Source organism: Sylvia atricapilla, chromosome 6 (assembly GCF_009819655.1).
Source record: "Sylvia atricapilla isolate bSylAtr1 chromosome 6, bSylAtr1.pri, whole genome shotgun sequence".
Classification (NCBI taxonomy): Eukaryota; Metazoa; Chordata; class Aves; order Passeriformes; family Sylviidae; genus Sylvia; species Sylvia atricapilla.
Window position 1 is genome coordinate 25532488 of NC_089145.1, and position 26521 is coordinate 25559008.

The 26521-nt window shown below is 42.1% G+C and overlaps 1 protein-coding gene across 1 annotated transcript in view; it reads right to left on the reverse strand.

Moving 5' to 3' along the window:
• RPAP1 (RNA polymerase II associated protein 1) overlaps positions 1-25859 on the reverse strand; it is a 38736-nt gene extending 12877 nt beyond the window's left edge. The window contains exons 1-16 of the mRNA XM_066321235.1: positions 25824-25859; positions 22614-22890; positions 21583-21731; positions 20956-21048; positions 19412-19592; positions 17163-17339; positions 14180-14386; positions 10605-10720; positions 10093-10191; positions 9536-9637; positions 8547-8714; positions 6077-6259; positions 4278-4412; positions 3920-4099; positions 1754-1911; positions 298-468 (exon numbers count right to left, since the gene is read on the reverse strand). Of these exons, the coding sequence (XP_066177332.1) occupies positions 298-468; positions 1754-1911; positions 3920-4099; positions 4278-4412; positions 6077-6259; positions 8547-8714; positions 9536-9637; positions 10093-10191; positions 10605-10720; positions 14180-14386; positions 17163-17339; positions 19412-19592; positions 20956-21048; positions 21583-21731; positions 22614-22803 (2309 nt within the window). The 5' untranslated portion in view covers positions 22804-22890; positions 25824-25859. The remainder of the gene's footprint in view (positions 1-297; positions 469-1753; positions 1912-3919; positions 4100-4277; positions 4413-6076; positions 6260-8546; positions 8715-9535; positions 9638-10092; positions 10192-10604; positions 10721-14179; positions 14387-17162; positions 17340-19411; positions 19593-20955; positions 21049-21582; positions 21732-22613; positions 22891-25823) is intronic.
• Positions 25860-26521: the final 662 nt, after the last annotated feature.

Below are 26521 nucleotides of genomic sequence, written 5' to 3' on the forward strand. Positions count from 1 at the left end.
CATCCTAACTCCTCTCAGCAGGGCATTTGACTAACAGTGCCCTTTGTGCCACCTAGCTTAATGTAGGCTTTGACTCCTGCCCCTGGCCATGCTAGCAGGCATACAGTTTTCAGACCACACACTACTTTTGATCTTGTGTCAGAGGGAATACACCTCACCATGCAGGGGCTCACATGTGGGACAGTAAACAACTGAAATGAGGGGGGAAAAAAGTGACAACCAGGTCTCCAAACCAAAGAAAGGGAAGATGGGATGCCAGCTACTGAGATGCACAGAATGGTGACTTAGACAGCCTACCTGCTCAACTTGGCCTGCAGCTCTGCCGTGTATCCTGCTGTTTGTGTCACATGTGTCAACAGAGTAATCACTGCTGCAGCTCGCTGCACAGACAACTCAGCCACGGGGCTCTTCCCACTGAGCAACTCGGGCAGGGACTGCAGTATCCTCACCAGCACAGGGTAGAGATCACTGTAGTATGAATTACGGAAGAGACATCATTGGAAAAGACCTCTGGAGATAATTTGTACTTCAATTCCCTGTTCGAGACAGGCCAGCAAGAGCAAGATTGCACAGGATTATGTCCAGTCATATTTTTAATATCTTCAAGAATGGAGAGTTTAGTATCTTGCTGTGCAACAATGCTCCAGTGTTTGATCACCTTTACAGTAAAGTTAGTAAAGATCACAGTAAAAACACTTCAGTGGAATTTCCTGTATTTTAATTTGTGCCCATTGGCTCTTCATTTTCCACTGGAAGAATCTGGCTTTATCTTCTTTACACTCCCAAATAATTTATTTATAAAGATCTCTAAAATGTGATTATGAGAACCATCACCACAATAACAAAAATAAACTGACATAGAAAAAAGATGACAAAGACTACTGCTATTCCAATTTCATCTGAATGGGATCTAATTATTCCCTGCCTCCAAGCACCCTGATTATCTCTTGAAAAAACAACTCTGATTTTATTCTTGCTGGGGAATACTCAGATTCTCAGCCACACTTACAATCTTGCAACTTTAAGGAATCTTCTGCTGTTTCTTTCCTCAACATTATTTATAATGTTAAAATAGTATACACAGGGTTTGCTCTTTTAAAATCATACATCAGATTGTGCCAAAGAACACAAAATGCTGCTGTAGATGAGAAGCTCCTTTCTGAAACTAAATACTGGCCTCCCTTTTACTCCACCGCAGAGCAACTCCATAGCCGTCTCTCTTCTTCCAATTCAATGTAATTACAGGAAGAAGACTTCATGCTTGAGGTAGGTCAGACCTACACCAGGTGCAGACCTTGGTGGTCAAGCACAAGAACTTGTCCTGACCTGAAAGTTGATGCATCAGGCACTTTGTGTGCATCAGTCTGCCCCACTCAGTGTGGTGACTGCTGCCCACAGACTACCCCCAGGTCAAGCAGATTCAGTCCTGGATCCACTGCAGACCACATGTTTTCATGTCATACAAGCACAGATTATTCAACCCCTCAAGGGGAAAATAAGCAGCCCTAAAAAGCTACAGTGGTTTCCCACTGTAAAGGAGAAACAACAAAATAGCAGTGCTTAAACACAGGAAATAGTGAATAACCAGAAAAAGGCAATACACAGCATGAATACCCTTGGAAACTGAGTTTCCCTGCAGGAGGCAAGAGAAAGTGAGGTAAGACACCCTGAAGAGAACTGAGACTGAGCCTGAAGACCCCCCTGGAGCAGGATGTCTGTTGCCCCTGCGGTGCCCTCCAGCTCTGAGCTGTACCTGTAGAGGTCGCAGGCCTGCCCGTAGCCAGCGGCCACAGCCCACAGCCGGAAGGCTTCGGTGCTCAGCCTCACGGCTTCCTCCCTCGGCAGCTGCACGTCCAGAGGGGCTTCAGCGATAAAGCGACTTAGCCGACTCTTCATTTCAAATTTGTTAAGCTGCAAAACAAACCAAGGGAAAAGGATGAAGAACAAAAAAAGACAAAGGGATAAGGGGCATCAGCTGCATGCAGCATCACCTCTGCTCTGACATGCACGAAGAGCTGCAGATTTCAATTCAGCTCATTCTGAACCCTTCTTGCACTGCTCAAATCTGCTTTTATTTTCTGCAGTCTTAAGGAGCACACGACAAAGGATCACTAAATGGTCAATGGCTGTTAAGAGAGAAGTATTCCTGGAAGGGATGACATGGGATAACTAATCCACTCCTAACACAAACCAACGACACCTAAATAATTTCTGATGGAGGTGTGTCTGCCCTATACACACTCCTGTTTTGGATGCTCTCTGCAGCATTTAACTGATTTTTAAAGATACATATATATATATATATATATAAAACTATCCTTCTTTAAATAGTCATAAATACAACTCTCTTAGTCAAGCTTACATTGAAAGATACACTTTGTGAAAAAAGATGTCTACAAAAGTACTGAACTGATGCTGACTTTCTCCTGGGGAGGTCACACTAGACAGGTTTCAGAAGTTCTACACTCTAATTCAGTGTTTATTTTATGCAAACGGTACCTCCTGCCTATTACTTTCATAAGGTTATGGAATTCTGATGCCTTGGAAATGTTCTGAGGTTATTTTGGTATTGAATTAAGCATGACATGACTCATTTGCAGTTCTCTAGAAATAATTTTTATCCTCCCCTACATCTGGGTATTTTTACTTAACCATAAAAAAGAGCTTCTCTTTCCTTCTCCCACACATACAAAAGCTTCTATGTGCTCTGTCTAAACAAATGAGGCAACAATGTCTTTTTCACAGCACAAGGACATATTATAGGTAATTTAAATTTCAAATGCCTTAGAGGCATCTGGTAGGGAAATCAATGCACACCAGCAAGAAAGCAAAGGTGGTGATGAGTCAAAACTATAAATTCTGACACCTCTCCTACAGAACAGAGGACAAAGTCAAATTTACTTCCAGGTGGAAGATGGAAGAACTTTGTTGTTAGCTAAAATAAATTCCTACATTGATGGTTTTGATTTAGTTTTTTATTATCTTTCACTCCCACATTTAAGTGCATGTAACAGAACATGTAAGAGTGTAACAGTAGCAAAGCCTGAGTGTCAAGAACCTTCAAAGCAGTTTTTGCATGCCTCGAAATACCTGGAGTACACAAAGCCTGAAGTAGAAAAACATTTGAATTTTACTCTGTTATCTTCCTAGTAACACTTACAGTCTTTAAATACCCCACTATCCATCATTATTCTCTATATTTTACAGTACAGACTGGTGTTCTGTTGACAGTAGCAATTTCCTGGGTAGCAATTTGTTAGGTGTTAACAGTGAACCAAACAGCCTAAGAAGTGCTCTTTGCACTGCAATGGGTGCTGCTCTTGGTAGATTTCATGCATTTATAGCACCAGCATGACCAACTATGTGAGGGAATGCAATTATCTCTGAAGTGGAAAACCTGTCCAGAAGTTAAGAGGAGTTGAAAACTCTGATGAATTATCACAGTGTTATTAAGACAAATTAATGGCAGAAAAATTCAGCCAGGGTTGTAAAAGATAAGGATAGTGAATATGTCTCTGGACTTATATAGTCTTCTATGTCTCTGGACTTTATACAGTCTTATGCTGCCTATCTCTGAAAAATGGGAGTGTACAGAGCATTACACACCAATGCATACTCTAAACATCTGTTCCTGGTCAGTATCACCCTGCTCTGCTCTGTGACTTTCACATGAGTGCACTACACAAACCATAAAAAAGCAGAGTAAAGCTTGAGACAGCTCTTTTACCATTATGCAGGAGAAGCATCATTATTATGACGCTGTCAACAATTCCTTCAAAACACACTAATGCACCTTCCTCACCCTGGTTTCTTCAGCTTCAGCTCACAGTCACCTCCAGTTAGCTGTCTTTATTTAGGAAGTAAGGTATAGAGAACAAAGGCCTTTGCAATCAGAAAAGCTCTTCCAGGAATCACTCACCAGCCTGGCTGTTGCATTTCGGCCTCCAGATGCCAATACCCTGATGAACTTCATAGCATTAGCACAAGCAACTCCGTGGAGACTGGTAAGTAAAAACCCTGGTTCAGCCACTTTGGGATCCCATTGAGTAGGGAGAAATTCCCTGACAATGGTCTCAATCAATCGAGGACAGTCAAGCAGCTGCAGAGAAATAGCAGGGAGTACAAATAACTAAAGGTATGCAGTCAGGCAAACAAGCAGAAGACATGCAAAACAGACAAGTTTGTCTCATCTCCTTGCCATAACTGCACCTGATCTTTCTTCTCTTTTCCCAACCTTTCTCTACTGTTCCCAAGCTCTTATACAATGGGAGATTTACCTGGCTGCAAGCTTCAGAGGAGTGCCTTGCGATATGGGTGAGGATGTGCAGTATATCCAGGACTACTGTCGGAACAGGTCGCACCACCTCTAAGATGTACCTCAGCCGGTGCTGGATCCTTGTCTTCAAAAGTCCCTGAAAGGTGTTAAAGAAAAAATTTTAAAAAGGAGAATACATCTTCTTCAGAGACTGTTGCAAATTTAGCAGTCATGAAACAACTAAGTTTCTGTGTATTTGGAACTATGCTGGCAAATGAGCAAGAGTTATCTGAACAGAGCAGAAACAACTTTAGTTTTGTTCTGAATCAGACCACTGGAGGGGTTTGGATACTTGCGTTTACCAGAGTTTAAAACTCTAAGTGACAGGGAAATAACCTTCCATACAAAAGACTGTTAAAACCTACTGCTGGTGAAGAAGGTTCTTGTGGACCTTGAATAATTTTGGCTACACACCACCTCCAGCTAATGCAGCACTCTGTCTGAGAGTACTTGTCACATCAGAGAATATTGACAGAAACAGAGAACAGACAAATTCCAATTTTGCAGTTAGAAAAGAGATGTATAGGGATGATGTGATTTTTTTAATGATCAGTATGGTGCCAGGAAACAAATCATCAGTTTATGTAACAGTGTGATGTATTCCTGGTTCTGAGAAAAGGCAAATCCTCAATACCTGAATTCATATAACTGATACTTTTTAAAAACTGCAGCCGAGCAAGTTGTAGCTCTGGGCTTGACCAAGTTCAGCAGTTAGTTTAAATACTCCTTTTCCAACTATGTGGAACAACTGGGTAACAGACTTACAATAAGCAAGTGTGAAATGGAACTGCACAGCAATGGGAACAGAGGGGAATTTCATCACAAATACCTTCTGAGTTCAGGCTACTCAGATCAAGCTGAATTACGCTGAACACGACACAGTTTACAGAATCACAAACTGATCTCCTGTCTATCTATCACTCTTTTCTGTGTTTTTTCAACAGTGCCACACACCTAGCAGAACACATCTGAAATCATGAAGCCTCTAAACAAGACCAAATATCCAAGTACAGTAATTCATTCACCCAATGATGCTTTTAGACCAAGTGCTGTTTAAACACAAGCTCAAGGATTAAGTGATGTGATCACAGGTTTTAACAACTGCAGCGGCCAAGAGGGGTGCATTGGCTCCACCAAGGCTGAGTTTGAGATAAAGTTTGCTATTTTTAGATCTCATATCCAAAATACAGGATTAGGTTTAAAATGAGGGAGGAATTCCTTCTGAATGCTGTAAAAATCTTAATCTGAGAAATGCAATATGACATTTGGAGAAATAGTAAATAGCCACCTTGTGTCAAATAAAAAAAGATATCACTGTACAAATCTACTAGTTCTGAACTATCGAGCTGTAATATTCTTGTTTAACTTAAAAAGTGCATATAGACATTTTAATAATGGTTGGAATCTTTCCATTTTTAATTCAAGTAAGTGAGCTTGAAAGTCATGTCTGTATGCAGTCTTTGACGAAGTCTTATCAGGTCATCAGTGTGTTTGCTGTTGAATTCCCTAGAGGAAGTTAAGAGATATTAATGATACTGAAACCACATAAGTCAAGTCTCAACATTTTTAGAGACCAATATAATTATCCTTCTCATAATATATGACAGAAACAAAACAACCAACAGCCAGGAAAGAGTTCTAATTCTTGTTCAGAATGTGCTTGTCCAGTATGCACAAGGAAGGTGGATGTTTCAACAGCACACATAGCACTGCGCAGAGCCTATTTTCCTAAGACGATTCTGTGTCTAACTTTGTGATTACCTTTACAACATCATATCGGGCCACATCTGGGTCTGGCTTGTTTTCATCCTTTAATTTTTTATCTTGAGATTTCTCTGCTCCATTTAACTCTTCCTCTTCCTCCTCTTCTTCCTCCTCATTGTTAGGGACAAAGGGGAATGCAGCCATCCCTTGGTACCATGAGAAAGTCCAATCGAGATAGTTCTATAAGGAGAGTTAAGGCATACAGAATAAAATTCTCATAAACACAAAAAGAGACAAAAACTTTCTGGGGATGCTTTAAAATATGGAATGCTTTATTGATTTATTGATTCCTACATAATCCCAAGAAAACATGAAGACAATAAAAGCTATTTTAAACATATACAAGTAGAATTCAATGCTTTTTCAGGGAAATTATTTTGGCCTGAGACACATACAGACTTGGAAAAACCATTAAAAAGAATTACTGTGATGTGAATTAAATTCACTACACAGCTAACAGAAATTCAGTTTAACCGGAAAAAAAAATAGGATTCTAAATAAGTAAATAAATAAATAAAACAACCACCAAGGCTCTAGGCATTAAACGGAAATTTGGTATTTATTGGCTTCCTATTTTTGGACCTGTGTGGAACTTAGGTCACAAATAACAGAGAAAGATCATGCAAAAGTAGTATGATAAAATAAAGACTGGTTAGTCTATTTGTTCATGTTTGCTACATCCCTCAGCCTAAGCAAACAGAAAAGCCTGGGTTGTTTGTTTTTTTTGTCCACAGCTGATGACAGTGTCAGGTAGTCTCCAGTTCTAGGGTAATAGCCCAACTAGGGTAATAGTTTCAATTCTTCAAGAGGGGATTGCTCCCATAACATACCTACTTCCCCCAAAATGTTTTAGAATATGAAAGACAGCCAAATCAAATGCTTGCACTGCCTAATAACTACTAAAATTTTCCATTTCCTGCTCCCACAATCAGAAACACACACCAATTAGTCAGTGGTAGACTTCAATTGCCAAGTACCAAGGAAGCACAAGCTATTACCAGACATTAAATAAACCCCAATGCAATATGAACTAAAGATGGTGAGTGAATGGCATGGTCAGAAGAGGCCTGACTTGAGTGGATGAAGCCATGAGTCCACCTGGAACACAGAGCTTGGGACTATAGTCTTCCTTCCACCAAGAGGAGGAAAAGCATTAAGAAGAGGTAGCTGGGTCATCAAAGGAAATGAAAAGAAAGTTGCTTCCTTCTCATAGCCATTGAAGGATGAACAAAACCTTCAAACAGCATGATTTTCATGTGTGCTGACCTGTGTTTACAGTGCAGATAAATCCTATTTGCCCTACAAATCCTGGAGCAGAGGACCAGGCTTCCAACCCTGTCCCCTTCTCAGAGACATTCTGAAATTCAGTAACACGAGATTCTAGGAAGGACTCTAAGTTAGAAAATATACTGACACAGCATTCACAGTACTGCTTCTGGCAAGAGTCAGCAATCCCTGCTTACACAAGACATCACACCATAAGCTTTGATCTGAAAAATCAAGAGCACTGCAGACACTTTATAAACCAGAGTAACACCAGAAGAGTGAAAAAGCACAATAAGAAGCTGATTCATAGTACTAATTACCTACCATGGGTGGGCAGGACTCATCTAGCAGAACTCCATTAGGCTCATATATAGAAAAGTAGCAAAACATAGAGAAAGCTACCTACTCCTTCATTTCTCTTGCCTCCCACTAAGGAAAGCTCTACAGGCCTGGTGGAAGGCGCAGGTAACTTCTACCCCATCTCTTCTATCACCAGCCCCTTTGCAGTCAAACAGAAAAGCAGCTCTCAAGGAAGGAATTTGTAACACAGTCAACAGCATGCTCTGCCTATAACAGACTGCTTCTGTCCAACCACGAATACATCTTAATCTCGGTGCTCTAGGCTGTCTAGTAGCCCTGAAAATCTAAAAGGAGTGTCAACCTTCTAACAGGCGAAAAATCATCACTGAGAAAATAAACACATGAACAAGCAAAATTAGGTATGTATCAGTGATACAAAAATACACGGGAACAGCAGAAAATGGACAATGAGAGAAAAAGAAAACAGCATTATTACAAGGCATAGGAGAAAGAACGGAGAATATTGAATCTGTTATGAAGCAGAAAAACTATGAAATAAGAAAACAATGTAAGAGGTCATATTAAAAAGATAAATTTTACATATACATTAGTAGTGGCCTGATGTAAATTGCAAAGATATCAAAAGAAGAAGAAACTCAGCAGCATGCACTGAATTTAATCATAGGACAGAGCTAATTCAAACAGGAGGAAAGAAAGATAGCTGAATCTCTCAAATTGGGATAACACACTCCATTGTTTGTCTCAAAGCACAGCAATGACATTCTATCACCATTAAGCTAACACATCCAATAAACCTTTTTTCAAGCTACTTACCATGTCTCCTCATTCTGATCCCTGTAAGCAGCTCAGCATAAAATCAAACCCTGAATGATTATCTTACCTCATCATCAAGTGACACCAGCAGAGCCCGGAGAGCACCAACAGATGCTGCCATGACATTTTCCACTGCATCATCCAGTGAGAAGCGCAGCAAGAAGAGAAAGCCAGCATCAAGCAGCAGACGCAGAACGCTGCCCTTCAATGAGGAAGCAAACTCTCCAGCCCTGGCCTGCAAAATGCCAGACAGAGCCAAGGTTAAGGCTGTCTCATCTCAGCTGGGCATATCTTTGGGCTGTCACATCTCAACATTTTGTGTCTTTGCTTCTTTCCACTTCTACTGCAAACCTGCTACCTGTGTGGAGGTTATTCTTCCTTTATTTTATCCCCCATTCATTCTACAGAAGAACACAACTTCAATTCCTTAGTGCAAGAAACTCTTCTTTCTAAAGTCTGCACTCATCTTTTGACTTCATCCTGTTCTGTCCCATCACTCTTCTCAAAACCACCATGTTTCTTGTTCTCTGTTCCAGGGCCATTAGGGGGAATGTCAGCACTTTCCCCAAAAGTTAGGTGGAAATGTGCACTGAAGTATTCATTTTGGTTTCTCCTCTTGGCACATTGCTCTATGAGTAGGCTTAGCTCTTTCTCACCTCCTACAGAAAATGCATATCATGAAGCTGGCTCAGACAACAGGAGTGAAAGGGTCAATGCCAAGAATAGGTTTGTCACAAAAGTAACACTAAAAAAATCAACTTGCATCCAAATTAACAAGAGAACTGAAATTACACCACTGCCGCTGAACAGCACTTGAAACAACCTGTTGGAAGAATAATACTCTTGAACCATCCAGAGAAATCTGCATCTCAGTGTGTTATATCCCAACACTTAGCTTACCTAACAGTAAGGATCCTCAGTGAAACGGAATGCCCTCTTGGTGACTTTGCTCACCTTCACTGAACAGCAGAAAACAAACAACTAGAACCAGAGAATCCAGACCCTGATCCACCAAAAACCTGAATTATGGGGGAGAAAGTCCTTAAAGTGACTTACCCTTTGAACAATACGACCTAAGACCTGTAGAGCCAGTGTCCTCTGTTGTGTAACTTGGCTGCGAGACAGATGAAAGAGCTCTTGCAGAGAATAACCAGCTCTCTAAATTGCAGAGGGAAACAAAACAAAGAAACCAAAAAACACCCTCAGCTACAGCTAAAAACAGGCCTCTTAAAATAAAATCACCTGTAACATACTGCGTATCAGAAGTTAAACTGCAAGCCAATGCTGTTTGCCACTTCGTGGCAATTGCAGAAGAGATTCTAATCTTAGATGTCACAATAGAAAATTGAACTTCTTAAGCAAAGGAAGTATGTGCACCTTTTCCCAACACCACAGAACTTTAACAGCATTAAAGAGAAAAACCATCGACAGTTTTCTGGAAGTAATGCAGTTCATGCATGCAGACATAATTTGTCTTCAGGAGTTTGTTTCTAAAGAAAAATTGCTGCACTTTTTAAAGGTGCACTAAAAAGATTGACACAAAAGGAATCCACCAAATCAAACACAGAAAACAGAAATGTGTGTACCCTTTCTATTATATTACACCCACCTACCTCTGCCTCTTCTCCATGGTGGTGCAAGCCTAGATGTGTTGGCAAATCAGCATCTGCAGGAATCAATTCTCCTTTTAAACTGAATCGAGCTTGCATTCCCTACAGCAAAAGGGTGGAGGGAGAAAACTATTATTTCTGTTACTGTCCACTCAATTCATTTCTTAAAATAACACTTTTTACATCATCTGCTGGAAGACAACAGTTTAAAAACTCTTCAGGCCTCAACTTCTTAAAAAAACCCAACCTCCTATCTTTCCTTTTTTCTCAGTTTTACACCTGTTTCATCCCAGATTACAATGCCTAGACTCTCACTTCCTAGCTCTCTTGAGTGCTACAGACTGAACTGATCCTCTATCATCCCATCCTGTGAAAGAAAATCGAGAATCTTTCAACCTGATGAAATCCCACAGACTGAGTAGCCAGAGGACTCATTTTTAAAGCCTTCAAAACTGTTACTGCTGAGAAGCATGATCCAGACACAAACATGCTAAGTATAGCTTCTGCTTTCAAACCTTTTTGGTTTTCTTCTGCCGAGGTGATGGCAAATCTTTCATCCATTCCAGCTTCTCAAACTCTACATTGTCCATGTGAATCCACTCCTTCCTGGGCTTCACAGGCAAATCATCATCTTTGTATGTGGAGAAAGAAATGTCAGTCTTACTTTCCAAGTCAGCAATGAAGGAAATACTAGTCCCTCTTTGCCAAGCTGTTTGTCTTAAAGACTGTATTAAATAGAAGATTACGTAAAATAAAAAGAAAACAATTTTCAAACTGACTGTTGTCTGATGCACAAACATCAAAGGTTTAAAGCTAAAAGGTTTAAAGCTTTGAAATTCATCTTTCATGAGAGCAAGAAGAGGAAGTAAACAGCACTGTAATGAAATTCAGACAAGGCTAATTTAGGAGAAGTTGAACAGAAGTCAGGACACGAGTAAGGCAAAATTATCAGCACCAGTGAAGGAAAAACAATATCAGCCCTACTTCTGAGAAAGTAAACTAATATCCATGGAAGAGTGTGTTTGGGGGGACATGAAATTGAAAAGTGTTAATGCAGCATACCAGCAAATTATCGGAATCCAGTAAGATTTTAGCCTAGATACACTGAAGGCAGCACAATATTTGTGCTTTGGTTGCATTTGTGATGCTGCTCTTCAGTATCCCTCCCTTAAGGCTTGAGGAGATCAGCTTGGGAAGAAAAGATCAAAACAGCTGAAAATTTGCACAGCTTTCCAGATACAGCTCAGTGGGAAAACTGGACAGTTAAACAAGAATTTCAAAGGTGCAAGTCCTCAAGGAAGAAATTACTAATTTAACTTTATAAAGAGCTTTGAGCACAAGAATTTGAGAAACAAGACATTTGTACCTGACATCACAAGAGTTGCCTAAGGAAAGAGACAGCTGAGTATGTGGAAGAATCTCACAAGTGAAGAGACCAGAGATATATAATCAGGAAAGGTAAGGCTTTGCTACTAGCATACTACCCCAAATCAGAATGAGCTAAGAAGTCTTTGCTATCTCAAAAGAAGGCACATGTAAGGAAAGTAACAGGCAGTTTAAGGGCATGGAAAGCATTAGCATTACTCCTGCTGGAGCAGCCCAGAACTCATCTGCATTGCAGCTATTAATCCCAGTACTTCAGTCTTCTCTTGCAAGGAATGATGAGTCCCACTGAGATGCTCTTCTTTCATCAGATCTTTTCCTGCTGATAACTGGCCTGAAACCTAACCTTTTACTTTCTTTCAATTAGCCGATAAACTTGCAAGAAGGGCACTCAGCCCCTCCAGAATGAAGCTTCACCCTTATGATCAACGTGGTATTGAATGAGGCAAGGAACCAAGCACAGTTATCTTGCTCAGCCAGAAAGCTGTTCTGCAGAATTTCAGCCAAAGGCTCAGCATGCATTTTAACTGAAGCAAAGGAAAAAGCATCTGAAATGTACGAAAGTGGAATGTTTGTGGGTGGTAGATGCAACATGAGAGGAAATAAAATCAGCAGAAAAATAAAATATATCGACATTCGTAATTTAACAAAATGTTTTCTCCATTAATCACTAAATTGACAGGGTTGAGCTAATCATTCTATTAGTTAGTTATTAGTTATTATGCATGTAACTTGCAGCCCTGAGTACAATGATCTTGTCAACAAGAAAAGATGGATATATATTTCAAGGCATCACCAGTCTGTTACTGAGAAATCCCTTTACAAAAGCACAAGCTGGCAGTGTGAATGTAACACTTGTACTGAACTTTTTCAGACTTGGGTTACATTAAAGGCTACCACTCAACCTCTTCACTTTTTGCTTTGCTTCCCATTTTCTTTCAGTGTCAGGATTAACTTTTCCATTTCACAAGTTTCTGGATAAAGGTTTCGCTATCTTGTTCCTAATAAACAGCAGCCTTTCATGTCATTAGAGAGGCAGGTTTGACTCTTGAGCAATCTTATTGCTTTGTGTCATCACCGGAAATTCAGCATGACCATTTCTGCTGGGCTATTCATGATGCATTTACTTCTGAGTATAAACAGATGCTAAAATTCCAACAATAAGTGCTAATGGCAAATTAATTTTTACATCTCCTATTGGCCAAGATGGGCTGCAGTCATAAACTAAGGTACTGGAAAGGCTTCCCTTGCTTTTTTAACTGTGTTGCAGCTCACCCTTTCTTTATGTTTCAAACATAATGAGAAAACTCCTCTTTTTTCTGCGCTGTCTTCTATAGGAGGCAAAAGATGTCAGCACACAATGTTTTAAACTGAGCAATTCCCAAGAGCATTATTATTACCATTACTATTATTACCATTACAGGCTGAACAACATGCTTCTATGGCTCTCAGGAATGAAAAGATGTCACTTGACCTGGTGTTACTTGTGCACTCAGTCATTCTGGGACTAAAAAGAACTAAAAATAGTCCCTTTGATTAAGATGGATTTGCGGAAAAAGTAAAACTTGGGGAGAAACTGCAAAAGGACTGTTCAGTGAAGTATCTTCCTCAAAGAGGCTGAGCTTTACTTCTGCACATGTACACACACAGATACACACTGAGACACTCATCCCTCTCAGCAAGAAAATGGTAAATGCTTGTTATCTCTTGCAAACATCAAGCTGAAATCCCAAAGTGATTCAGAGACTTCTTTAATCAGTCTGCAGGTTACACTGGAACACAAAGGATGCATTAGGAGAGGATCAAGAGATGGAGAAAGGCAAAACTGTCATGAAATTGTGGGACAAGTATGTTAGGAACGAAAGTGTGAGGAAAATGACAACAGAAGTTAAAAATCACAACAGAGGAAAAGAAAGTGCTAAAGAAAAAATGCAGTGAGAAAAGCAAAAATAAGAGCAGAAGGCTAAGGGGAAAACTCTTCCTTTCTCTGCCATGAGAATGTATGGGGTTCTTCCTAGCTACTGGAGATACAGCAGCTTTCTCCTCATACAGGCATATATTGAGCATTTAAGGGTTGTCATAAGAGGCAATAGATCTGTAGCACTCCACAAAAAGCAGGATATTCTACACCTTAATACCTCTATCCTGTGAAAATCACTGGGTGGCTTCTGAGATACAAGACACAGAGTGGGGCCATCAGGAGCAGTGTCACACTAAGACATAGATGCTCTATATGAGCAATTTGCCTGAAGTGAAAGTGATTGTCATCCCTGTACTATCATGTGAACAAACTGTTAACCCTACCCACCCAACACTCTCTTGTCCCCAACCAGTACCAGTTAAAAGAAATTATTCAGGCACCAGCTGAATCTCACTACTACACTCTTCTGTTTCCTTCTTCACATGACAGAATGAAGAGAAATGATGCCTAGTTTTCCCTTCAGAGGCCTTAGAAAAAATTTCAGAAAGCAAGACCTCCCAATGAACAGGTCACTTCCATTACATAGTGTACCACCTTTCTTATCTGTGGAGCCCATGTAGAGATGTTCTTTTTTGAACCCAAAATACGTATTTTTAAAATATCATGATAAAATTCAGATTTGGATCACTACAAAGTAGCACAACAATCCAATGCAGATTGATGCAAACACCATACTAATCTTGTATTTCTGTTCAGAAAATTAACAATATGCACTTTGTTTCTTACCCGTGATTTCTACCTTCATATTTTCTTCCTTCCTTACATGTTCTTCCAGACCTGACTCCTGCATGGAAAGAGATGATCTTACACCATGCTGAGCCACAGGCAAAGATTCCACAAACTCCTCTGGTCTGTTCAATTCCATTTTTAATTCCTTTTTCTGGCCTTCATTGTTACCACGTTGTGATTTCAAGAAAGCAACTAAACTGGGATCTGCAAGTATTGACAAAGAGACAGACAGAGATGTGACAGAAAGTCTCAAAATACTTCATATGCCTATAGCTCCTGCTATTTATGTTTCAGTCTTTTCTACATGTCCTCTTTCTCTTACCAGCTGTCACTTCTCTTTAAACTGAGCCACTCCACTGCTTTACGACCTCTTAGGCACACTAAGTGGGAGTAACTGACTGGTGAGGAGACAACCAGAGACAGAACTGACAAATGTCTTTCAGGGTAAAGCAACCAGAAAAATTCTATTTTCCCAGCTTACAAATAAAAATGATTGCTTCTTTTCCCCTCACTGCCACTTGAACGGGACATCTAAAAAGGACTATTAACCGTGGAGAGAATTCTGGTGTGTGGTCCCTGCCTGTGGATCACTCAGTAGCATCAATCTGAACACTAGAAGAATACACAGGACAGACACCACAAAAAGAATTACCTGATCTTGCAGTAGAACTGCAAGTCATAGCTCAGGTACTATGTTACAAGGTGACTTTTTTTTTTAACTGACTCCCCCTTCCAATTATGGTCTGACAACACCCAGTAAAAAGACAAAGCCATTCTCTTCACGCTTTGAAAAGAAACATTTGGGAGGTAGACATGTTTTGAAGGATAGATAATGTTCATATGGCTCTAGGATAATCATTTTTCTTTCAGATCTGCTACAGATATCCCACATCCTTTTGGATGGAGTGCGCTGTCTCTGAATACTCTTCTCTAGAAGACTGCGTTTGGGATGCTTATGCCAGAGGTGAACAGTGAGAGATTCTGCATTGTGCCTCAACAGCATACACAAATGCTCCAATAAGCAGTGTCAGAGATACATAAAGTAGAACATAACACCTACAATGGTTATTTATTCTTTGGAGGACAAAGGACAAGCAGTTGAGAAATGCTCTGTACCTGAGATAAGTCATCTCAAAAATTACTCCCATGTCTCTGAAACATCTATCCCACACTCATGACTGCTACACATTCTCCTCAATGATGCAGTTTAAACCATCCTTAGTGAACAACAGGCATTCAGCCCACTCTCATTAAAGTATTCCTATTTTTTCTGAATGCAAGCAGAGCTCTCCCTTTCTTACACTTCACTTTCACAGGAAGGAAATACTGTACTCAATTATTTCATCATTTCACACAGTGACAAAAAAGTCACTGATGTCAATCTGTGCACAGCATGTCACAAACTAAGCCTACTTCTGTCTAGAGTCTCCATGAACAAAACCAGCACAGTTTTAATAATAAGACACTGCCCAACACAGAACTGGAATACCATCTGCTTCATAACTAAGAATTCAGGGACTGGACAGCATTTAAGACACACAAATCATTCACACTCCCAAACAGGGAGAAAAAGTCTCCTTAATTCACAACTCTGTACCTGTCCAGTTCCAAAATCCACCTGTAAGTCAGCAATTTAGTTTAGGAGTTGCTTCATCATGTTTAATTCTCTACTCATAGATATTCTGGGAATTCCAAAATTACTCCCAGTTTATTTAAGGCGTCAAAAGACTAAAATATCTACAGTTGTAATCTACTAGGCATATAAAAAATACACTGCTTCAGAAAACATTGTTCAAAAATACTTAAATACATCCCATCATTTTTAAACTCCTTAAGTAATCTCTTCACTAATATCCCAAAGGATGCAGTGGTGGGGACAAGAAGCAAAGATCACAAATCACCAGAAGCAAATCAGTAATCAGGGTATTTTTCATATACATGCCATTGTTATAAGCAGTGAAGCCAAATAAAATACTCGGGTCTCTGAATGAAAGATGTACCTAAACAATCTGGCTGCAATTATTTTGTGTAGTTCTTTCACCATCTTTCCAGTTATACCCATGTTGCTTGCAATGAAGTCAAGATAATTAATATGATCTTTAAGACGAACCCAGAAGAGACTTACGCATCTAAAATGCCACTCACATCTAAATTCGATGCTAGAGGACCTGAAATCATGAGCATTTAAAAAATCCTTGTCTGCCACCTACATCTGCTCTTCCTGAGCATATAAATTCATCAAATCAATGCCAACAAGGGTTGCAGTGCCCCAGATCACACAAAGTCTTATCAAACACACCATATTCAGTGTTCTCCTCTACCTTGTCATCAGCTGCCAGTGACAGGCATTCCCAGAGCAGCACTGTGGACAGGGCTCCAAACCAGAGACCAGACCCCTGCCAGAATATGCCTGTACCCAACAGCCTGATAATTAAAACACTTTTTCAAAAAGTCAAGGCTAATTGCAAGTTTTTCTGCTTTACAAGTATGGGTTTGAACTGCAATCTCCCACATGCCCATATGTTCTCCTAATCCGGGTATTGACAGTTCTGGCCTGAGTTTTAGGTATTTTGGAGGGGAAGATCAAGGGTTCTCTCTCACCTAAGCATTGCTATGACACTGCTTTCTTATTAGCTTCAGAGAATCACATTTTAGGACCTTAAACATTTATGTGCAACCATGTATTTAGAGTGCAAGGCAATGAAGCACATGAATCATCTTAAACCACAGCAGAGGGGTGACAAGAAAAACAAACCAAATCAACCCTCACTGAAAAATAAACACTCTTGAATTTCTTCACACTTAGCCCTTACTCATAAGCTACTGACATGACATGGAAGTAAGATTTTCCACATATGGAATGAGCAAGAATTCCAAGTTTCCATCATTTATCTGTGAATCTGTTAAGACTTAACTTCTGTTAAGACCTACACATTCAGTAATTGCCTCAGCTCTAGAGGTGACCCTGGGAAGCACATACCCAGCTGAGCCAGAAGCCTCGCTTGCTCCTGCAGGATCTCTTCCTCAGACATGGACTGCAGCTTCTCCAAGTTCTCTTTGTGAATAGCTTGAGCTTCCTGCTCACTCTTTAGGCTTCCAAGACCCTCTCCCGTTATGAGACAAGGACGCTGAGAGATCAAAAAGTCACCATCTTTATCTATAAAAAGCAGCAGAGAAAGCAGTTAGTGATCTGTGTCTACAGCATCATCAATCAATCTCAATTCTGTATTAACAGGCTTGCACAATTTCTCCTTTTGTTTTTTCTTTTACCTTGGTAGTAAAGTTAGAATAGGAGTAAAGAAGTTTAGTTTAGGTTCAAACAAAACTAAAACATTTGTGCTTTCATCCCATGTCACAACAAACATGTTGACATCATTTCCAGCTTTGTTTCTTTGGGAGCTTGAGGAGGGATGGTGGAGGAAAGGAATTCTGTTTCATTAAAGCAAAGCAACAGCACTAAAGGTAAACTGGAGCATAATTCACAACTGATGCATCAGAACATTCTTCCAAGCTAGTGAGTACTAGATTCTTTCTCCACCCAAGAATGCCTGAACCCACATTCATAAGTCAGCTGAACCATTACCTAGTAAGTGTCTGCTGAGTAACACAGAAAATTAGATCAGGTAAACCATCTTTCAGAGTGATACAGGATCAATTCTCAACACAGGCATGTTTGCTTCTAACAATGTCCTGCACTCATCCTCAAGGGTTAAACATATTAGAAATTACAGCAAGTGGCATTCTTCCTATTCTGAATAAAACTGAGTCCCCTTTACAATCTGATCTAAATGTATTTTAAATGCTCATTTCATTTAACCATAGCACCAGGTAACATGCTCTTTTGGTCAGTGTGAGACCCTCTAGCTCTCTGTGACCCACTATACAAGGACCTGACTTGGTGACTTTACTGCTTATGTTTTATTCATATGCTCCATATACTGACTTGGACCATCCCTATGCTCTAAACCAGCCAGCCCTGAAAGCATCCAATCCCTGTTCAAACAGCAGCAATGACTCTCAACATAACACCAGGAAGATTTGATGCCGTTTCCACAGTTGTTTTGCATATTGAGCAGAAAGAGATAATACAGAGTGACCTGGCAAAAGCTTCAGTAAGCTTCCCACCACCAGCAATTAAACTAAGGGCTACAACGGAAAAACACGTTGTTACTACAAGAAATTAAGCTCCTCTTCTCTTGCTTCTAGTGATCCTGCCACAACAGTCTGGCTGGAGAGCCCAAGCCATTTTGTAATCTCTCTGTCATGCTATCACATTTTAGAAGCATTCATGTTCAAAAGGATGACAGCTATAAGGTTACTGTATTTCCCTTTCAGCTTTCTCAGACATAATTATGCTTGTCCAGTTGTAATAGGACATACAGTAAGCACAGTATAGTGACCTGGATGATGGCTTTGTGCACACAAAGCACAGCACATCTGGCAGTTCTCTTACCAATTCTCTGACAGGGAGCAGGGCTAACACAAACCTTAGGGAAATGGTGACAATCTTCGAATAACATCTGGACTCTATTTCAGTAGAGGGTGTCAGGGTAAAACCCAGACACAGGCTGGTCCTAAGCAAACTGGACTGTCCCAAACAACACAAATGAAAAAACGCCTGGAGATATTGGTAACAGTTGAACTAGCTTCATATTTCCTCGTCAAGTTGCTGTCAGACAAGTAACTGCTAGAGGTGACACTGACTCATCAGCACTGCCTCACAACACTCCTTATGGAGCAAAGCCACAGTCTCATGGCAGCAGATCTGGTGATGGAAAACTGAGCTTTCAAACATTTCAGTGGGAGTGACAACCCACATCACAGTGGTCTCAAATGCTTTCAACACAGAACCACCCTCTTCCTAAAATTGTGGAAATCAGTGATGAAATAAGAAAAACTTTACATGTAACCAACAGAAAGGAAAAGGAGGACAAGAACCTTGAAAAATAAATCTACTTCCCTGTGTGAAGCAAAAACGAAACCAGTGGGAAAGCTAACCCCATTTTTAAAATGCATCTCAGAATCTTCTCCTTAGAATTTTTAGTTTGCATCTCAGACCATTTCAAATTATTGCCACAATACAGACATTCCAACTGACCTTGAGATTCCTAAACTGAGGACAACAATGCTACCCTAATTTAATCATATTTCTATATGATGTGCGAACGTTATTGTTACTAAGGCTATGCAAATACGGTCGGCTGGATAAGCAGAACCTTCTCTACTTACCACCCCTGCTGCTGGGGAGCGGTGCCGCTCCCTCGGATCCCACAGGATTCAAAGCACCCGGAGCAGCTGATTTTACTTGCACGCACTCGGCAGCAGAGGGAGCCGTCGCTGCCTTTTCAGCAGCTCTTTTCGCTGCCATCTTCTGTGCAAAGATGCTTTTTTTTCCAGATCCCAGCTGCACCTGCAAACGGGAAAGCCACGTGTCAATTTTTCTCTCCAGAGTCTCCCTGCACACCTGCCACTAACAAATGTATAGTTCTGATCCTAAAGACACCCTCAGATCAGACTTTGGGATGTGATACAGAGAGGCTGCTGGCAGTCACCTGCCCTTTTCTGCGCACGTGTGACTCTTAAAACAGAGTTTACTGCTATGACAGAGAGACAAAGACATGGATGTTTTTGGCACCTAGAGAAGGAAGGTGATAAATTGTAAGTGAATTCAAACAAGGAAAATACACCAACGTCACCAAAATTGTGAAATGTCACCAAACACAATAGTTCCTGCTGCACAACAGTTTTCCTGCTCTTTGGAAGCTCTGCATAGCTGAATACCTCAGATTTTTCAGTATAAATGGGGCTGTACTTCACTGTGCTCACCACATGCTTGGAACAGGCTTCTTATGAAGTGATTAGTGAGCAGCAGGGTGAAGAGATTTACACAATAAGAAGTGGGCACGTAGTGCTAAAATAATCCTGACTAAATTACTGTGTTGCTTGCCTAGGTAAATGAAGAACATGGGTCTGAACAGCCTTGCGCAGGGGATGCACAGAAAATCCAAAGGAGACTAAGGAAAAAATTCTTGCATGTCCACAGTCCAGAGAGGAAACTTAAAAGGCAGTCTGAACATTTGGTAGCTGCTTTGTGCACTTCTGCATCAGATAAACAAAAACTGGTAGTTTAAAAAGTATTACCCTTGCCTTTCAAAAAAGCTGTCCTTCAAAATAAGCTGCCTCCTCAAAGCAACCACAGCTGTCAATCACATATCAATTCCCAGCATCTGACTCCCACTCAGCTAGCAGTCCTTCCTACTACAGTAATGACTGATAATAGCAACCACAGCTTTACAGTTCTACAGCCTCAGAAAAAAAAAAAAAAAGTCAAAATCAAAACCTCTGCAAAAGATAACCTGAGCAACCATACTCAAATGTTATGCCAGGAGAAATCAGCTGCAACTTCAATAAGAAACTGGTGGACAAATTAACAGAGATTGCTCCTCAGAGAAAAACAAGCAGAACAGGATTAATTCTGTTACAGCACTGCAGATTTGATCCATCTCAGTGAAGTTAGCTGAAGAATGCTAAACAAAGAAGATTCCAATGTTACTTAACTGCAAGGTATGGAGTAGCTAGTTGACGGCAGCTTAGTAGAAGAACTCTCCTTCACTCAGGTGGCAATGCCACATACATGCTGAACTAGCTCCTAATCTCTAGCATACCAAATTGGTTATTTTGAGCCCGACCAAGCCCCACTAAGCATTAGGCTTTAACGGGAGAAAGGGCAATTGTTAATGAAGATAGCACAAAACATCTGCTCCAAATCTTACCTCACTTTTTATCTCAGACCGGTGAAATGTCCTTGGAAATGGATCTCCCGTGGGCACTGGCATGGTCACTGCTACTGCACTTGTGTCTCGTTCCTGAAGAAAAATATTCAGACTCTGTAAAACCATTGCAGCAGCCAGACATGTTTGTATCATTTAACTGAGAGCAGGCTCAAAATCTCTCAGCTCTGCAGCTCACATCATCAGGCTCAGAACACTTTGTGCTTATTTAGAGACAAAGTAAAGCTATTTTCCAAAAGACTTTGCTGCCAAACTCCATGCATCACTGAAAGAATCAGATAAAGGAAAACCTAGGCCAGTGCAAAACAAGGAGAACATCCCCAGAAGAGTCCAGAAACTCATCCAAATTCACACTACAGCACATGCCTGCATGCAATCAGTGTTACCTGTAGGCAGCCAGGGCTGGAAGACAGATACAAATCTATATTTAACTGAGAGCAAAAATACACCCAAAGAACTTTTTTCTTTCAAGGTGCTCCAAGACACTGGTCTACAATACTGCCTCATTACACTGTAGAAATAAAAAGCAGCCACAGAGCCCTTCATCCTCCTTAGTTCACAGCACTCAAATAAACAAACACTAGATCATCACATAAAAAACAGACATACAATAATTTTGCTGAAGACTGCTGTAATGTGTCGATCATGACTCTCCAGTCTTTCCTCTGCATCTTCATCCTCAAAGTGAACACTAGCACTTTTGATCTTGGACTTTTTTGGAGGAGCTGGAGTTAGAGCTGGGAGAGTATCAGGAAAATCTAAAGAGGAGAAGCAACAGAAAGAAAAAAAAAAGCAGTCAAGGTATTGCTGTATAACCACTGTGCAATAGGTACCAGATCAAGACCTCCTAACAGCATCTTCTATTCCTCTGATGAGAAATAAAGATAAGGAAGCAATAAAACAATTAAGCATCCCCTGTCTCTAACTTGAAGTGTGTACTAGAGAGAAACTAGAATACTTAAAGACTCTATTTACTTATTGGCACAAGTCTTTACAAAGAGCTCCATAAGGAGGAGAGGGTACTGAGGTCTGACTGGAAGTATTAAGGCAAGAAGCAAGGCTGTATGGAAACAAATATTGTCCTTGCAGGTTGTGTTGAGGCATAAAAAAAGCACATTTCTGCTGCTAACTGTTTAAAGTGAGGGATTTGTATGATCATGAACAAACTCCTTTCTACCTGCTATGAACAGATCATATTTCCTCTGCCTAGAACAAAGTACTGCAAGATTTGTATCGTTACTTTAGAAAAGTACCTCGTACTTCTGATATCAAGCACATGACAAAAGTGTTACAGCTACTCTTGACGGAGAAATCAAAAGCAAGCAAGATCTGCTGGCTGAAAACTAGAGCTGCTAGGAGAGGTAAATCTCAAAGACACTGGGTCTGGATAGCTGGCAAAATAAGTAGTGAGTGTCCAAACAGTACAAATTACAGAAATCTTGCTGGCATGGTACCACAGACCGCTGGTACATGTGGACTAAGGCACCAAAGGTGGTTCTACTGGATGCTAGTAGCACTGGACAAGCCAATTTCCAAGGCTAAGGAGTAAATAATACTGCAATAAGGGCATAAATGCAAGGGAAAAGCAACACTGGGTTGAGAGAAAGAATCTTAGTAATTCAAAAAACAAACTAATTTACCATCCAACATGACTACATCTTTGCTGTCCTGTAGCAGGGGTGTCTCAGCATCTGTGCTCCCTTCCTTCCCTTTCCTCTTGTCTGCTTTCTTCACAATCTTCACTGCAGGTGAAGCTCTGGCTGCCAGGAACTGGTCCTGAAAGCGCAGTAGGTCTGCCTCGGACTCCCCAGGCTTTGGTCTTGACAACATCCTGCCTTCTTGCTCTTGCAGCCCAGCCACACGTGCTTTTCACACAGGACTTGAACACATGGAAAACTGGTAACAGAACTGGATTTCCTGGAGATAGGATGGGAATAGCATGGGGAAACTAGTAATTTTTGTCCCACTCTTATATTTCTGTACATACTACAGATCCCAGATCCCCTACTCCAGGATCACTCAGATACAAACACTTAAACGGGAGTCCCACACGAATTAAATCCTATTCTTCATCACTGAACAAAAGACTACTTGACAAGCCTGCACAAGGTCTGACAGTCAGCTAGGAGGAGAATGGCATCCATCCAGCAAAAAGCCAGACAAAAATTGCATCACTGCCAGAATGCCAACAACATGGCCTTGGATTTGTAAAGTGAGAGTAACATCTCAGGTAAGACAACTAATTTGACTTGCTTAATAACCAATACCAACCAAGAATCTTTGAGACATAGTATCACATAAGTTGCACTCCAGCATACCACCTTCTCCAGATCCTAGCACTAACATCCCTGGCAGGATGCAAGAGCCTGTCCACATAGATCTGGACAATGCACTCCCTGACTCTGTCTGCTCTCCATCTCACTCAGATCACCCAAGTGAAAAACGTCTTTCTTCCTGATATGGACCTCCTGCTTTAGTTCTCTTTCACTGGCCCCTTCCTGGCAGAAGCTGTGCTACTGCCAAGCATCTTCATTTGCTGCCCAGGCCACTTTGGGGCTGAGAAACAAGAGTGAGATTTGTACACACTTTTTCACTCTGTGCACATGGCAACTCAGCAGGAAGGCAACTACTCCACCGCCCATCTACCAGGCAGGAAAATATTGGTGGCTATTGCTCCTCACCTCTGATTCCCAGAGGCTGGGACCAGCAATCCACTTCTCACAGGGAGCAAGTAAACTGTTTGCAAATACTTGTCATTGTACTCCTAGCATGAGCCCACACCTACTGGCTATTTATTTATGGAGCTTGTTTCCACAACGAGGCTCCCACGGGCAGAATTCGCTTGCTTGGACCCTCTTTGATATCCATAAGGAGCAGAACACGCATCCCAAGCCAAGTGTTCCCTGCCCTGTCATCACAGGCTTCAAAGCCCTTCAAAGAGGAGGATGCCTGCTTGAACAGGCACAAAACACACAGTTGGAAGCAAAGGGTGCTGCTTAGCTCTCTGCAAGAAGCCTCCTCCACACACAGCTCTACATAAACTTGGCCAACTCTCTCCCTACCAAAACACTCAAGAAATACAGCGCGTCTTCAAACTGCTTCTCTGGGGAACTCTCAGCACAACAAGACAACTAAGCAGCCATTGCTAAGGAGGTTGCATGTTCTTCCAGGAACCCTTTCCTCAAAGCCTTGCCTTCAATACACGTGGGACCTGCAGACACAACCAATGTAAGGAAAACACTTTGCTCTCTTCTTAGGGCACCTTTTCCCATGTCCCTTGCAAGCCCTTGCAGCACATCAGCAACAGCCCCTTGGCCATCAGGAGTCATCATTCCTACCCACCAGAGCTCAGAAAAAACATGCAGGACAACTCACAAACTCCTGAGGATCAGCACTAACCCCAGCATCCTGCAGCCTGCAACTGGCTACTTGAAAGCTCCCCTACACCACCCGTTTGCCCACAGAGAGCACCGGCCAGCCAGCATGAACAACACACTGAGACATTGTCCTAGGAACACAGGTAAGGGATTGGGAATGCTGCCCAAGATCTTTCAGCACTTCTGCACTGCACAACATAGCAATGTGTGGACACATTATCATCTTACTTGATAAAATCCAACACTTGTAGGCTTTTTTATTTCTTCTGGTTCATCTGCATTTACAGTGCATTTTTCTTCCATAGCAGCAGAGCCAAATATGCAAAGGGAGACAAGTAACATCTATGAACCAGACACAGTGAAAAGAGAAAAAATTTACGTGTTGAAGCAAAAAAATCATTTCTGACTGCTACTGTCATTTGTGAACCCTGGGGAAGGCCTTTTTACCATTCTCAAGTCTACAACTTTCCATTGTTTTGATAAAGTTATCAGATTTGAGCAAAAGAGGAATACAAGGTCCTGCTGTAACAATTAGCGCCTCAAATTAACCTCTTTCTTTAGACCTTGTTGGTTGTGGTAAGAACTTAAAAGGAGAAGCAGAGAGTCAAATCTCAGTCTCTCCTGGGCAGCCCAGCAGCCAGTGGAAAAGTACAATTTCCCCACTTGAGATCAGCAAGCAATGAAAGCCTCACTCAGGATTATTCACTCCTTTGCAAAATGGATATGTGCATTCTCTGCTCTGCCACAAAAATGCTTTCTGCACACAATGCTGTAATGGCCAATACTCTTCCTGACACTTTTACTTGCTACGGAGAAGGCAGACACTGGAAAGTCACTCCTCTCAGATGAAAAGCCCCATCCACAAACGTCAACAGCTGCAAGAAATTCTCCTCAAAGAGGGTCCACATCTCATGCTGGTCACAGAAGACTCCGAGACTGTGACTCTGCCTGTCAGGCACACACTGTGTGCATGCACACAGCACCTTGCCAACAGCACCGCTGCTGTCCCAGCTTGTCTCTAGAGACTCTGCAATAAACAGGCAGCAGAACAGCGCAAAATAAAACTAAAAAAACCACAAGCTGCTATTAACACACTGAAGAGCCGATGCGTCCCGGCGTTCCCACCGCGTTCACAGCCCTCACGGACTTTCACAAACGACTCTGAACCAAGGCTTAAACAGGCCATGGAGACTCGGCCTGGCAAGGCCTCTCTGATGGGGGGAGGGAAGGAGAGAGGGAGGCACACAGCGGCACAGATCCCGCAGCATCTCCCTGCACGGCGGGCACGGCCACTGGACCGGGGACCGCGCGGCGCCCGCAGCCGCGCTCCTCTTTACACCAGGGTAAAGGCGAAGTGCTGGGCCCCTGCCGGCGAGACCGAGCCAGGCCAGGCCGGGCCTGCCCCGCCGCCGCCCCGGGGAATCCCGCCGGCAGGAGAGGCCCCGCAGCCGCCACAGCTCGGGCGCCACTCACCTGCGCGGCGCCGCCGCTCCCGCCGGCACTTCCGCCCGGCCGCCGCTTCCGGCCGCCGCTTCCGCCCGGCCGCCGCCGCTTCCGCCCGGCCGCCGCCGCTTCCGCCCGGCCGCCGCCGCTTCCGCCCGGCCGCCGCCGCTTCCGCCCGGCCCGGCGCTCCGGAGCCGCGGTCCGCCCTGCGCTTGTGCGGCCCACGGCAGCTGCCACAGCATGTGGGGCATCCTCAGCGAGTGTCCGCACACACACAGACGCGTTCGGGTCCACGCAGGAGCTGCGCCTTGTCATTGTCGGAGGGCGTGGCCGTGCCCCAGGCCGGAGGTGTTTCGGGAGAGCGGATACATAAAGCTCTGTGAACGTGGCTGTAATTTATTATGCGTTGCTTGTTTGTAGTGCGTGCCAAACTTCGTAAGGAACTATTGGGAGAGCTGTCGGAACTTGCAGGAGTTTTGATTTTAATGTTGGTTATTGATTTTAGTGCTTTGTCAACTTTCAGCCTTTTTACAGAACGAGTCAAGTTGGAAGGGAGCACAGTTGGTCATCTGGTCCAACCTCCCTGCTAAAGGAGGGTCCTCCTCGAGCACAGGATTGCATCCGGGTTCTTGAATATCTCCAGTTAGGGAGACTCCACAGCTCTCTGGACAACCTGTTCCAGTGCTCGGTCACAAGTACAATAAAGGAATTCTCCTTTATGCGCAGGT